The following is a 16,543-nucleotide window of genomic DNA, read 5'->3' as shown; positions in this document are numbered from 1 at the left end:
AAATTATTTTCTAAGGGCATCATTTGGGTATTTGACTATTTGAATCCTGGTCTTGTAGACTTAATTGTTTTAGGCCACATAAGTAAATTTAAAAAAGCTTTAGGGATGTATAAACTACCCAAAGTGAATTTAAAATGAGACAACCTCTACGTTTATTACTTGCGCAGCTTTAAACATCTGTGTGGGATTTTTTTATCAACTGATTTGACAATAGAATGATTTTTGCGTTGGCAAATTTGGCGACGTTATTTAAGCATGCATCCCTCAATAGAAGGCCGGGAGACAATTACATTACATTTTTTAGCAGCAAACAGAAATCCACTTTTATGATATACGGTGGACTGATCAGGTTCTTTTTTTTGTCTAAATAACCAAGGAATTTTTTCATTTTTCAATTGTATATTTATATGGTTTTGACTTAGGTTGACTCCCGCATTTTTAGAAATAAACCGGTCACTTGATGTGAAATTGGTTGTTAACAGGGAAAGATCCTTGAAGAGAACCTCTTGACTATACCTTTAGACCCCTACTCTCGTCAATTGTTATTTCCAAGTATTCTTTCGCCCCCCGCCCTCTGCCATACTGAAAATGATTGCTATTTAGCCAAACAATTCACGGTTTTTCAGAGTCCAATTTTCCCACGGAAAGTTCTGATTAAAATTCTCAAGTCTCGGCTGCTTATGGCAGAGCTTCTCTCACTTTCTTTGTGTCTTTGTAGTATGTCCGCGGGTCCTCTCATGACTGAGATGGTCCCGTTTTGCAGATAACATTGTGGCATTTTTGGAAAGATTCACTATTTACTAATATTTCTAATGAGTATGGAGTAAAGAAAAACTCAGAAAGCCTTGACACCAGTAAAACTTGGAGCAAAATAACCAGCTGAGACAAACAATTCCCTCTAAAGTTTCTCATTCACTTTCCCTGCGTTCAGCTGAACACAGACATACGCTCATGCGAACACTTAAATGAATTTTTACTGATAATTCAATTTTCAACAATTTAAAATTGTCAACAAGCCTGATTTCTACATGAAATGTCTTGTTAAGCTGATCAAAATTTAGAAAGTTGGGCAAACAATAATAACTGAATTCTGCGTCAAGTTCTTGGGTAGGAGAAGAAGTGCAACAAAATATGTGAACATTACAGTGACGTCTTCCACGGCCTCCCAAAGAATCACACATATCCTAGAAATTTTGTCGTCATTAAATGTTGAGAGCCTTTTTCTGTGATTTGAATTTTCTATAGGGAAATAATTAAATTGCATGCGTTTAGATTCCGCGTGGGTTTCATGTGCAGATCTTCAATTATAACAAATGTCACTCGGGTGCTTATTTTCTTCAATATAGGTTTAGATAAGGTAGCCTAATAACAATTTTCAGCAAATTTACTGGGACAAAAGGACCAATAAACAGGGGTTAAAATACAGAAGAGCACGTGAATACACAGAGGCACAAAAGAATAATATATAACATTGTTAACATGCTTTTTCATCGTGTTATCTTTGAATTCGCTCTCGTTAAGGTGAAAACATTAACGTTTGTCATCGTCATTATGGTCACTTAGTTCGTTTCCTTTTTTTTCTCGTCAACTTTATTTATTTAATCATTATTTATACGCGGTAAAAAACATTCATCAGGTACAAAAAATTCCAATACAGTGACTAATATCCTAAGAACCTAAAAATCCTTATCTTAACATTATATTAACTTACAACAATGTGCCACTTAAAAGCTTGATTTCCATAACTGGTGTGTTTAAAAATTATAATGGGGAAGGCGTTTAAATTGGTTTAATGAACCAGACTTTCTAATGTTACAGGGTAAGCTATTCCAAAGGGTTGCGCCGCTATAACTCAAATTATTTTTCATATTGTTAGCTCTTGGAAAGAGGAAAACAAGTTTGTTTACCGAGCCTGTTTTCAACTATATAATACTACAGTTTCTTTAATATAACTTACAACTATATTAAAGGTTAGTCTTGCATTTGAACAGTGCTTAACTTAAGACATCGAGTCTTGCAATCGATTTCCAGTTTACAAAGTTGAAGGTATAAATGTTTTGATTCACAGATTAGGATGAAGTATTAGCGGGTGTTAAAACTTCCTTTCCAAAATAAGAATGAGGCATTTGAAGTGCTAATTATTAAACAAAGAGGAAATGACAGGAAGGGCCAGAGGCTGACATCATTGTGTAAAAGATTTTCTCCTCAAAATAAAATGATTTACGTTATTATTTTGTCACAATTAGTGCGAACACTGTTTTTGTTTTTATCTTTTTTTTCCAGTTCAGATTTGTTAGGTACATTGAGAAACTCTTCTTCAGAGGCTACCTGAGATAAATATATTTCGAGCCTCCACTTTAGCAACTTACGTATAAATCCACCAGCTTGAAACATCTGTTAGGGTTTTATTGATGTATACGTGAATAAAATATTTGTTGTGTTGGTAAGTGCGACTGCAGCATAAAACACTCTAGCGGAGAAATGAAACAAACATTATTCAGGTAATCTTGAAGCTTTTTTTGTATTATAACTGTTGATGAAATTAATTTAAGTAGGGTCTTACGCTACACTGCCGGAGAAAAATATAAGGGAAAAAAAAACGAGGATAAGAGAACATAACGCTTTGTGCCGTTATATGAGTAACTGACTTCTTAATAAAATTGTGACGACGACGAATTTTTATTTCATTTATCGACGCAACTTTTTCATAAAGAACACTGTATGGAATACTAGTAGAATTGGGGTCGGTGCGACACAATGATAAAATAGTAGTCAATGGAAATATGCCGGATGTTGCTGTAAGTCTCCTAATAACAAGAAATGTTTGGAAACAGCATTAAAAATTTAAATTGAACAATATTTATTGCAGGAATATTAACTAACCTGCAAGTTCCATTTTAAGTAAAATAAAATAGTAAAATAGTGTAAACATTCACCGTATGATATAGCCACGTACAGTGGCCGGGGAACGCTCAGTCGTTAAGGCATGAATATTCTGGTCCAATCACGAGACAAAGAAAATAAGGTCGAAGCCGATGATGATACTGAATCGCAACGTATACAACGTATCGATATGCTGAGGTGCCGAGTTAAGGCTTACATATAAAATAGCTTTAAATTTATTTTAACACTCATTTACTTTTCTTCCTAGGAAAGATGTCTAACATGCGGACTTTCATTTTTGTTTTTGGTAAGTCGGCTGCGCTTGTTTAAGACCTGTAGTTTTCACGAGCGAGCATGAGACACACCATAGTAGTTTTGGCTCTTAACAAGAACAGTGTTATTTGCGCGAAGATTACGTGTGAAATCCATGCTTACCACAGAGATAACCGTTGACATTTGACTCAAGTGGCGCAGCATGAATCAGTTCTTAATTACTGACTTAAAGGGTTGACATGCTCACCGATTTATGAAGAATAAATCCTCCTTATATTTCAGGTGTACCAGAAAAGTACAGGGAAAATTTTCCTATGAAGCTAACCTCAAAGTTTATCATATTTATTAATGATGTTACATTGTCGTTTAAGCACACAATAACGGAGGCTTAAAAAAACGAGATAGAAAGTCATTAATGAACTAACTGTGCAAAGAATGTTTGCTAATTCCTCTGTGAAATTATGTTCTTTGTTACAGTTGCAATAATTGCAGAAGTATACTCCCGATATATCCCAGACTTTGATACAACCCACCGTCTTCATGTAGAAAAAGGGCAATATGTGAAAATAGAATTGGACCTATTGCTGGACTATAACTTAACTGGAGCACCTTGTGCTGATGAGGAATATCTTGAGATCCGTGATGGTTATAATCAGTCTGGAAATCTTTTGGGTGTATTTTGTGGAAGATACATTAGTGGTGTTACTGTACGATCCAGTGGACATAACGTGCGGTTAAGATTTTCACCTCACCGTAGACACTGGCAAAAGAGCAGTTATGAGGGAAAAGCACTAAATGCAACAGGTAAGTATTCTTAGGTTCAAATGTTTTGATTTTCTGATCGGTATAATTTATTCTGGATATTTCTTATTATTTTTTTCTAAGAGGGCACGGTAACGAATCCTGCAATCTAATTGGTTCTTAGCGCGGTCCGTATTTTCCTACCTCTGCCCACGGGCACGGTAACGCTTTCGTCAGTCGCTGAGTACATCCCCACCTTCGCTGCCATTATTCATAAATTTATCTCGTTTTTCCGGCTGAGAAGTATTTTTACGCAAAGGCGTCGGTTACTACCTCAAGCCGATGAATAACTCATTAATCATCACTTTTCGCTCTCTCAAATCACTTTGGCTGACAGAAAAGCCCGTTCAATTTGGACATTTGAACCGTAAATTGTACAACAGAAACTGAAGTAATTCAACGAGAAAAAGCCGCATTAAACTCCCTTGTGTCTTCTTGAAGTGTCTTATTCGAATTAAGTTTTTATGGAGGAAAGACCAGATTTACACACGCGACTGTAGCAATTGCAGCAAACAAACGGGCAAACTCTCACAACTTCAAAATAAAAGATTTGAATTTATTTACCATTACTTTCTTTGCCATTTACTTGCTGAACAGAGATAAATCTTCGTACATTCATTAATCGTCGATATGAGTGAATGATACTTTCCGTAAGATCATTGACTGTTTTTGAAGAAAACATTGTCGTGACAGTCCTTGCCAAACTAGTTCCGTTGTTTTTTCAAAGGTGAACATGCCCTTTTTTTTCTAACGCTCTCTTTAGTTGACAGGAGTCAGATTGTGACAGATACTTGTAAAAATAATGTTTCAAAGTTTGTTGGAAGCCTTTTAAATCACCTTTATCATTTCGCAAATGAAAATGTTACGTGAAGCTTCTCTCTTTAATTTGCATCACCTGTATTTTAACTACCATTTACTCACTCAAAAGTTGTTCAGTTTATGAAGATCTTGCCGTAAATAAAACCCTTAATCATTCGGGTTCTTTTGGAAAGAATTTCGTTAAGTTTGAGGAAAAAGATAAAAATATTATTCACCAGCCTAAGGTGAGTACCGCCCTTGGCCTACTGTCTCAGGCGGTACTCCAGACCTCGGGCATAGTTTATTCCAATACGGACCTCCCGGCTGGCGAATAACATATATTCATGTTTGTGCTTAGTTCCCACCGACCTAGAAAACGTTGCAAAGACTCAGTTTTTCCTGCTCAACCATTTGTCATCTCTGTGGTGCCCGGCGAAAGGTGGACCAGCTCCTCACATTGTTTGGAGAAAGAATGACGCTGTTGTGCAAAACAGCACTAGTGTGCGACTTCAAATTAATGTCACTGAAGAAGAAAGAAATACAAAGTACAGTTGCGAAGTGGACGACCATGGCCAGCTGAAGAGGAAAAACATCAGTCCTGTTGTCGAGAGTAAGTCTCAAGTTACTTCTTTACTTCAAGGGGATCTCAGTTGTTGTGTGTGCTTTTGGTAAACCTTACTCTTTGTCTTGAGTCAATTTTAGGATTTTTGGTTTTAGAATAAAACTTCTACAATGTTTTTCAAGGGTAACCTGAAAGTCATATTTATGAAGTGAAACGCAAAATAACTAAGTATCTATTTTTCAAATTATTAAAAGGTTAGTTTTGATACTTTTGCTTTTAAAAAATTGTTAATTGACTCGATGGACCGCTGCCCAAGAAAAAGGGCCACATGAAAGAGCAAGGATATTGAAAAGCGCTGCATCTAAGAGAGCAGCGTTCATTCAATGTACCATGACAAAGAGACGACTTGTTTACAATAATTGCGTCTTTTTAATAGCCACTGTTTTGTCTTTCAACAAACAATGTGGATTTTCTTGTCTAAGGTACCATCTTGTCACAAATAGATTACCCTCGCCTTGCTCTAAGAAGATTATTTATTGAATACATTCTAGAGCAGTGTTTTTCTCATAAACATTGTGAAAGAAGTCTTGGGAAACGAAGTTGTAGCAGCCGTTGTATCTAACTTAGCAGCCAAAGAAGGAATAGAAAGAGCCTCGTGTTTGAAATTGTACTGGAAGTCAGATATGCAATCTGTTACATCATGAGGTGGACTGTTGAAGTCCTAAATGTAATAACTGTCCTAAATGTAATAAAGTCTTAAATATAATGACATTTGGTCCTAAATGTAATAAAGCCCCAAATGTAATAACGTTCGGTCCTAAATGTAATAAGCCTCCTATGCAATCGTTTAACTGCGCTAACATTGAGATGTTAAAGTGACAGCTGTTGCACCAAAGAATCCTCTGACCAATATTTATGGGATATTGCGGGCTCACTGATATTAATCAGCGGCCTTTTATTTGTTAAAGACGTAGGTTGAGAAGCACTGGCTACAAAATCTTATTCTAATACTGATGTGCTTTTGGCATCAAATTGACGGACGCAGAAGCAACGAGAACGTTGACTAATAGCTCTCTCTATATCATTGGCTCAGACTCTTAAGTGTAACAGATTTTGACGAAATACTTCTGTCCTCAGTGCTGAAGTTAACACTTGATGAACCAAATTACAAGGAAAAAGAAGTCCACCGACTTATACGTTAGACAAATTTTGGGCTCAGAAAGGCATTTTTTGTACTGTCTTCCCTTGCCAGATTTGTACGGGTTTGCATAAAATATATTCATATGCGTTATTGACCGAACGTGAGGTCAAAATGGCTCTATATTGGCCGAGTTTTTTTTTTTTTGTGCGTTTTTATGGACTGAGACGAAGTCACGGTCCATAAAAAAGTAGAAAAAGAACGAGGCTAATATCCAGTAATCTTGACCATACAAGAGAGTTAATATTCTCTTGGCTTAATCGTTAAAGGATTCATTGTATAGCAAAAGATTTCGCTTTGATAAGAATCAAGAATGGCCTGTTTATTTCGAGAGCCGATAGTGAAAGCCAACTGTGTTTGCAGCACAATAAACCCAAGAGGTTCGTTTATTTTTTCTATGTATATATAAAAACATTGTCCAAAAGTTACGAACTTTGTAAGTTTTCTTGCGTGGGATCAATACGGGGGATCCCGAACGGGCGAGGGTGGGCCCATCATGCCCGCTAAGGTAGCCAATCAGAACACAGGATTCACTTCATCTTGCCCGCGTGCGATGCTAGCTATATGATAATGTGACTTGCAGAGCAAGATATCGACTGACCAATGATATGTTATCCCATTTCACGATTACAGGTCTTGACATGTTGCCTTTTTTCCACGAAAGAGTCAAATTGAACCATTGAGCTACACCATTCAACACATGATGGTCAGTTGGCGGTCTAATGAACCATTCACCATTCATTTTTTCCCTTTAGCCCCTTATGACGGATTCATCAGTTCCCGAACCGAAATATTAGGAAAACATACATTTTAAAGTTGATCTCAAGTTTATATTTAATTTTTTGTCTTCACCTTCTCCCCGCCGTGAGGGGAGAAAATGAATAGATAAATATATGAATGAAAAAAGAAAGCTCAACAGTTTCCACTTATAGTCATATGGTACATGAACTGATTACTGAGGTGGAGTAAAGCCATAGAGGGCTGGAAATGCAACACCCCAGGTTCAAAATTGAATAAATCAGGATAGTCATTCTTAAAAATGAACTCAAATGCTTCATTAGAATCAATTGACACTGAATAACATTGATGTGCAAAATTTCAATAACGCTACTGATAACAATAATTTTCTTTTCGATTAACATGTGACACAGCGAAATCATTCAAACTGCTCTAAAATGGTGCATCACTTCTAAAGACTTTAACATGAACGATAACATCAACAATAGCATGCAAGTTCATCATCAATTGTAGTAAATTTGTGAAGTAAATGGTTTGAACCCAGGAGTATCAGTAGTTCGTATAGTGTGATCGTCCGGGTGAGTGTAGTTCTGAAAAGAACTGTTGTTGGTGACTGACGTTTCGACAACCTGTGCGGAAGTCATCTTCAGAGTCAAGTGTAGAGTAGTTGTCAGTCGATGATGTTATAAAGTCTGCTCTGTTGAACGTGATTGGTCTGTTTAGCCGAGATGTAATTGGCTGGAAGACTCGTGTAGAGTTTGTAAACAGTCATTGGTCGGTTTCGATCCGTCTGTTGTTGGTCGGCCTGTTGGTCGGTTTGTTCACGTCGTTAATGAGTCGTTTGTAAGGTGCCGGTAGTTGTTGACATCTGTTGAGAGGCGTCTGTTCTAAGTTGGTAAACCAGCTTTCCAAAGTCAGTCGTTGAAAATAGTTTTTACTGTAGGTTAAGCATTTAGCAGAGTCCCAGTCGATTCTGTGATTAGTTTGTCGGTGATGTTCAGAAATGTGATTGTTTACATCGCCATTTCTAGTTGCTCGTTTGTGTTCAGTTGGTCGCGTGTTAAGGTCTCTACCAGTCTCACCAATATAGGAGGAGTCGGAGCATTCGATCTTATAAATCGCTCCCTGTCTGTTGTTGGGTTGGTCTTTGTCTTTAACGTTGGTCAGTAAATGTCGTAAAGTAGTAATAGGCTTGTGAGCTACGCGAATGTTGTAAGGTTGTAGGATCCGCGCGATAGCCTCAGAGGTGCCTTTGATGTAGGGCGCGTTCCTCGATGTTGCAAGTTGCCGACAAACCATACCGCTTTGGTTACGCTACGTTGACGACACATTTACCGCGTAGGACTTTTTTACATTTAGGACCAAATGTTATTACATTTAGTACTTTATTACATTTAGGACAGTTATTACATTTAGGACTTCAAGGACTGGTAAACCATTTAGGGAGAACTCCATAGTGCGGTTTTTTCAAAGAAGTATATTATGTCTTGATCTTTCTCTACGTTAGAGAGAGAATCAAACCAGGTCTCAAATATTCTATTCCTCATATTTTGTTACTGTTTGGTTTTCATCGATTTCTGACCATTATTAATTGATTTATATCAATTTAAGAAAGGAAAAAAATTGAATTGTTGTATATAAATTGTTTTTTATCGGTTGATCACGCTGAGAAACTAATCCAAATAACATAAAAAAATGGCGAACTGATTTTCCCTTTCTCAAGTGACAAAGCCTGTTGGAAATAATACTGTCTGCAATCGATCTGCATTTAACAACTTTTATTGTGATGCCATCAAAAACTGTGCTGTTCAAACTATTGAATAATCGCAAAATTGTTCAGAATGGATAAATAAACAACTAGCAAAAAGTCGCAAGTGACGTCAGTGTGGTTTTCCCCTGAGCTCAAATGTAGCGACCAGAAAGTGATGCAAACACCTGCTGTTAATTTTCATTTGAAAAGTGATTAGTTGACGGTACCCATTGCTAACCTAAACGCATTCTCCATTACTTCAACTATGCAAGAGGCAATGCACACAATAAAATCAGTGTATAGAAAAGTGAGAGCCTTTTTTCGGTTAGGATAGCCATCTTTAAGTCGTTCCCCGCATACGTCACATAAGGAAATAGAAGATTACTCAGTCGGTCTATTTGAATCTATTTGAAATAGAGAATTTAAGGGCCGAGTCGCATCGAACTAGTATCCTTTGATCAAAACTTCGTTGATTGACACATTCGTCAATCACGAACTCATCTCCCTCTACTGAAGGATAAAGAAAAAAATCTCGCTCGAATTACTGAGCAAGAATGGATCGTCATCGAATGATTATCTTCGCAGCTTTCTTTCTCTACAAAACAACGTTGCGTTTGTTATCTTGTTGGTACATTATCAGCAGGCTTCTATGCGGCTAGTATCAAATCTTAGACGTAGAGGGCGAAGACTTCTATTAAATAGAGCTCGCTTTCGAAACCGTCCTTAGTCGAGGTCTCCGCGTTCGGTGGAGTCATGGTTTGAGCTTGGGACCATGTATCGTATTCCACTTTCTTTTTTCCTGTCGATCTTTTTGGTTGCAGCTTGCGCCACTTGTGCTGGCCTCGATTATTCCATTGGAAGGAGAAGTACTCGTTAAAGCCGATTGTTCTCCAAATTGCGTCCAGTGGCCAGGCCCAGGGTACGAGTCAGAATAAAAACGAAAGGTTTTCGAATAAAAGCGTCACTCAAATTCCTCGTTTCCATCAAACGAAAACTGAGGGTCAGATGTCCTGCCATCGCGTGCGCCAAACTACTCTAGCGGACCACAGCGTATTTTTCCCGCTTAAATTTTATCTGAACATGTCTTGTGTACGATGAGAGCTAAATGGTTTAAAAACAAGATTGTTCGGTGTGCGAACATATAATGTGCTGTTTTGCACCAACGGCTGAATAGAAATAAAAAATGTGATGTGAAATATGTCTTCATTTCGATGAGAGAGCATTTTAGTTTTGCATGATTTTGAACAATGCTTAGCTAAACGGATGATATACTTTGTAACGTGCCATCATCAATTTGATTCGAACAAACAGATATGATTCAAATATCAATTTTTAATGGAAGCCTGTTTTTGTTTGTCAGAGTGCCCTCAACGGTGCCAATGCAAAGTCCTTAAAGGTAACATGAAGAACTTAGTATCGGCCGACTGTGGAACGAAACAGCTTACGTCAATTCCAGAGAAAATTCCCCGAGCTACAGGAAAACTGTAAGTTCTTAATACATCATATAAGTTTAGGTAACGACATGATTTCGAGTGCAATTTGATGTTAATAAATACTAAAAAATTTTCAAAGACAACAAAATTGCACGAGTCCGTCTTTGACAGATTTACAAGTGCTCTTATTTACATCAAATTGCACTCAAAATCATGTCGTTATTTGTTAATCTTGTTGATGACTTACATATGAAAAACTCACCACAGAAGTACGTCAAGAAGGATGAAATTTTGGCAGCGCTAATAAGAATTTATATGAAAAATGCAATCGTTTTCAGCCAATTCACGATTAAGCCTCAAATTTGGCCTTTGTTCGAATTTGGAAGTGGCACAATGATTGCCTAAAGTACGAGAAGGTTATACGAAAGACAAAATAATTTCATGGTCGTTTGTAATTTTATAAGAAATTTCATGAGAAATAACAAGAATTACATTCCATAACTGTTGAACCAGATGCGTCGGGTGATTTTCCCTTTCTATCTGCATTCAGAGTGTTGAAATGAAAGAAGAACCAACTGATTTACCGTAGAATGTAAAAAAACCGGTGAAAGCATATTCAATGTATTTGAAAATGTTGTAAAGGTTAATTTTCAGTCAGATTTACGCAGGAGTTTGAGATATTGACTTGGTTTTACTTTCGATAAAGAGTTTCTCTACCGGCGTTTTTTTTTGGACACTCATTCGGTAAAAACAGATGACGGTTTTTCTGCCAGCTGCTGATTATCCTTTCACAATTTGAGTTTAAACTGACTTTCTTTTTTGTTGCAGCACGCTATCAAACAACAAATTGAAGCACTTGCCGAAGGAAGTTTTCAGCAGAAATTCTAATCTGATAAAACTGTAAGTCATATTGACTTTGTCAACTTCTTTTGTATTGAAAATTAACGGATGGAAAATAATGTTTCATTCAGTGAGGTTCTTCGGGTGCGTTTCGCAAATCAAATTGCATGAATTTCGCAAATTAGCTAAATTCATGCATTTTGATTTACAAAATTCACTTTAAAAATTATTATGTCTGCTATTCCACGTAAAGATCCACGCATTGAGCTTGATCATGGCTGTAGTAAGTTAGACCTCACAGCCCACCTGCAAATGTTAAGTCGGTTAAAGGACAACAAAAACAACAACACCAGCAACTACAACCTCACAAAGAAAACCCGTTGAATCTAGTAACGAAATCAGTGTCAATCTATCATTTCTCTTGGACATAACCAAAGTATTTCCAGAGATAACCTCCATGTGATATGTAATTTCTGAGTGATGAGTAAACTTTGATAAGGTATCTATGTCGGACCATCAATATTAGAGTATTTATTCTGTTGCTCGATTCGAACGTAGAACATAAACACTGACGGGCGAAATGACCCTCACTTGGGAAATAGATCATCCATGATAAACTTGGAAAAAATTCGTCCATCTTTACTATATTTTTAAAGCTCTCTTCCGGCTCTGTAAAACTTTTAGGTCGAAAAAACTTAATGCCTTAAGTAAAGCAGCTTGGGAAGTTACACGGCGAGATAAGTAAAAGAAAACGATATTGAGATCAGCTGAAAATTTGGACTTCAGTAAATTTCTTAAGTTCATTATTTCATATCGTACTCAAAGAACACTTACCATTGCAGTGTAAAAATACTCGAACTAAACAGAGAATCGTCGATATATCTTAGATCAGCTTTATACAAAGTGCTCTGCATGAGAAGCATATCAGTTTATTGCTAAGAGCCAAGTAGTAGATCGGACCCAGTTTAAGCCTTCGGAGCTAACCTCTATATTCATGGGAAAGAAGTCACTTAGAGCTGTTACACAAAGTAAGACAGAATTACTTCTGAGCGCAGCATTGAAATTAGTCTAAGAATATAAACACTTGCTTCTGATCCTTGCTGTGGAGGAAAACTTGACTGTTACATGTATTTACTATCCTCTAAGTTAGCCACAAAAACATTTCGGGTGTTTCCGTGAGCATCATTACCATTGCATATTTATTTATTTTTTATTTGCTGGTTTTGGTAAAACAGCAAAAGCGTTGGTCAAATTAAGCTCTGGTATTTTCGAAAATTATCTTTAGTATATAATTAATCATTTCAAGTGTACACGCTCCCTTTGATCGAGGCCAAGTGAAAGAAAATCGTATTTTGGTCAGCTCATTACGAAAACCCATGGCCGTTACGGAGGCTTTAAGAAGATTTCTTATTTTTCATAAACCTAAGATTTAATGAGGTGGGACATTTTAATTCCGTGCCGCAGAAATTTACCATTTTAACTATGCGGTATTTTAAAAACAACCTTAATTTTAACTGTATGAGCTTGTCACTCAAAAGCGAGTTTATTGATCACGCCTTTTCTTCATGCTAAATTGCAATTAGCATATAAAGAGGTAGGTTTGTTTAAGTCTTTGAAAACAAAAAAGCTTGTAAGATAGTTTCAGCACTATCATAGCTTTTCGATAATTTATGGTTCCAAATTTATTCCAGTGATATTTTTAAAAGTTTTTAAGGGCTAAGTCATGAAATGCTGACTGGTACTGAATAATCAAATCTTGGGTTCACCGAACTCATTTTTGGGTGATATAGACGGAAAGCTAAAACTAGATGACATTGTAGTAGACTGAAGTGTTGCTATGGTAATCGTTTGAGCCAAAAAAACTGGTCAAAACTTGTTAAGCAATTGTTCACTACGGATATTCCTCGTGGATGTGGAATTGGTTAAAACGTTCAAACCGAATTGTTTGAGGAGGTTTACTGATCCATTAGTTGATAAAGGTTATCTTGTTTAAATGGTCACTGCTTGATCGAAAAGGTGAATGACATAAGGATAATCCTTATGAATGTACATTTCATCAGATCTTTTCAGCCATTATGAGATCGGCAAATGGTTTGAAGTTAAACGAAAAACTCATAGCTGATTCATTTGTACGTGAAGCTCAAATTATCAAGCACCATACGGACATTACGAGTCTCTTATATATTTGAAAGCGAGGCAATTCAGGTTACCAGTGGAGTAAATAAAATAATTAGGTAATTTGGTATAATCAACTGATTTGATAACGTAAATTGGTCACCGTATATAGTTTCAAAGCTAACGTTTCAAGCGTTAGCCCTTCGTCAGAGCAAATCGCTAATTTACGTTATCAAATAAGTTACACTCTTCCACCGACGCAGCACTTTTAAATAGGTAATTGATTTGTTAATTTGTTCCTAGGGACTTGTCTAAAAACAAGTTGCAGAACTTGCCAGCAGGGGCCTTTAGTAACAACACAAGGCTGGAATATCTGTAAGAATGACGTTTCTTTAGCTTACGAACATTCATTAACGATTTTATAATCACGTGCCGATGTATAGAGACATGATATGGGCTTTCATATCAGAATGAGTTGGAATCTGAACATCCTGTCAAAAAATATAAAACAATACAATATTTCTTAGATTGGCAACTTCTCTTGTACAGCTTAGTCCACTTACATTTCATATTTATTTGGAGTCCGGTAAGAGTCTTATCTACATCCCTAGGGGACTTAAGTGTACCATGGTAACTGGATATCAAAATGTCGTTTATCATGGTTAGATCCAGTTATGAAATTAATTCAAGCAATACAATTCGATGATGCTCACTATGTGTCACCAACTCGTTCAACATGATGACATAACTGGTAAATAATCTTCGCTGTTTAACCCTCTTTAGCCCATTGAGTCGATAATAAGGTTTCATATTCCTGAGGTGGTGTGATTTTACCAAGGAATGTTTTGGCTTTAAAATATGCGTTATCTATTAGGATCATGGTGTGCCTGTGACATACCAGTTTCGATTCCGGGTACAAGTTTTTGTTTTAGTTTTGGAAAATTCTTATAGTTTTATCTTTAGACAGCTTATTCAAGCATTGAGCTCTATTATAGAACTTTCCCCGCAAAAGATATTAACTTTACGAATATCCTTTAGTTTCAAAGCTTAAACTTAAACACGAGTTCTGGAGATGGTCAAGGTGGTAGTCTCAGGGTGGGATTTATTTGAAATGTTAACGTCTCTAAGACAACCCCGGCCGAATTGAATTGGAGAAAAACAGTTTTTCATTAAAGTACTCTTGTCCCTTGATCTCTAATTTCGTTTCCATGAAGGTACACGCATGAACAGGTAATCAAGATAATTGATTCAAATCCTCACCCCTCTTAAATGTTGTCTATGCTCCTCCTCATTTCTAGATTAAACTCTATTTTTCATATCTTAATGTTGCTTATCAAATGGATGACACATGAGAGGGAGTTAAGAAAGTTCAATCTTCGCGCCGGCGTCCATCGGGAAAAATAAGTTTTTCGATCCACTATGCGCTTGAAAAACATTCTCTTTCGCACAGCTGACGCTCGAACTTAGCTTCAAAATAACCTTTTACTGCGGCTCCATCATCGTCCAAAGTTCAAACATTTTTTAATGAGCCAAATGTTTTTCCACCCATTCCTCGTCTTTTTGTAATCGCGCTCTTTTAAACTGTTTACGCATGCGCCACTCGATAAACTCTGTCTGCGACTTCATCGACGTTTTTTACCCATTGTGCATCTTTACGATCACACCTTATTTGTACAGTTATCTCTCTTACTGCCCATGAAATTCCTTCTGAGACTTCTTTGAGCCCAAAACGACTTCGTAAACGGTCAAACTCACAAACATTCGCCCTCTAGTTGCATGTTTTTGTTTACAACTTTATAAACGGCATTTCATAGACAAAAACTTCCGCACCGTTTCCGATTGACCCAAAATGATGTTTCAATCTATTTCGCGTCCTTTTTAAAATAACGCTTTCATGCACTGACGTTGCGCAAGCTATATAAGAAACCCTCTTTAACATTATCAACATTCGAAGTTAAAAAACTGAGCGAGCCAAAAAATTTTACGACTCGTTTTTTGTCTTTTTGAAAACCACACTTTTTGCGCTTTTGTCTCCCGTACAAGAGATTACAACTATTTTGCTCCCGTACCAGCCATAAAACTACCTCTGCTGCCTAATTAAGAGCCGTGTTCATATGTTTATTTCTCTTTTTTCGGAAATATTCAGTCATAAAATGAACAAGTTAAAGTAGACGATAAAGAAAGTGATATTAACATCATAGACTTCGAAAACAGCGCGACGCTTTTCTTCTCTCCCCATACCACGTTGCTTATGTCTTCCAATCTCTTGGGTCGCGTAAATACCCAAGGATCCTAAACTTAGGCAAAATTTGTTGCACAGAGACGATAATGCATGAAGTGGTCACCTACAGGTGCATTTTCGACCATGCGATTGAATGGTCCTCGAGAAAAACGAACAATAAGCGGTAGTACTTTAAGCGGTCAGGACGGAAACTCCGAGGAAGCCGTTCGTTGGTTGGTCAGTTAAAGTTTCGAATATACGACCAGCGAGTTTAAAAGGAATCTAACAGAGGGTGATCAAATAATGTCTCCTACATTTCTTTAAATTTGAGCGTTTTAATTTTAGGCAATGAATCTGATTAAATTATTTGCCTTCTTCTAATTCTAAAATGTGCGCCCCCACTCAGAGAACAAAAATGGTGTGAAAGTGGTGGGCAGATTGCTTTGAACGCATTCAGTTTTGCAATAGGATCTCCAGGATAGAGAAATGTCAAACTAGTTATTATCCGTTAATCTGAATTGTAAGCAAATGAAAACGTTTCTAGAACTTTGAAAAGTGTCATGTGCTTTCAAGATGTAGGAGAAGATATCCATCATAGGCAGCATAATTCCCGCTCCGTTGTGATGACTTATTGGTTTCAGGGATTTGTCCAAAAACAAGTTCCAGGATTTACTGCCAGGAGTGTTTCCTGACACTGAGGTTTCTCGCTTTAGGCAGTTGACGACGTAGTCAAGAAATAGCAAAACAAAAAATTAGGACAACTGTATAATAAATAATAAATAAATAAATAGAAAACAATGAAGAAAAATAATTACTTCGGGTTGCAGCCCCTCTTACGCGGCCTAGTCAACTTATTTTAAGTAGTGGCCTTCACAAACTTGAGCTTCCCTCTATGATGGGGATGTTACTAAACAGAGTAACGGGGAAAGGA

General features: G+C 36.9%; 1 protein-coding gene across 1 annotated transcript; it reads left to right on the top strand.

Annotated features, from left to right (window-relative positions):
- The first annotated feature begins 2,986 nt into the window (after positions 1–2,986).
- On the top strand, positions 2,987–16,341 carry LOC136282943 (uncharacterized). The gene is made up of 7 exons (XM_066171087.1): positions 2,987–3,056; positions 3,152–3,190; positions 3,634–3,960; positions 5,114–5,365; positions 10,364–10,487; positions 13,695–13,766; positions 16,254–16,341. Exons 1-7 carry the CDS (start codon positions 2,987–2,989, stop codon positions 16,339–16,341), a joined length of 972 nt encoding a protein of 323 aa, XP_066027184.1.
- The last annotated feature ends 202 nt before the right edge of the window (positions 16,342–16,543 follow it).

This window comes from Pocillopora verrucosa, chromosome 1 (genome assembly GCF_036669915.1).
Source record: "Pocillopora verrucosa isolate sample1 chromosome 1, ASM3666991v2, whole genome shotgun sequence".
In the NCBI taxonomy this organism is placed as follows: Eukaryota; Metazoa; Cnidaria; class Anthozoa; order Scleractinia; family Pocilloporidae; genus Pocillopora; species Pocillopora verrucosa.
Note: the sequence above shows the minus strand (reverse complement) of the source record. Positions and strands in the feature narration are given on the sequence as shown.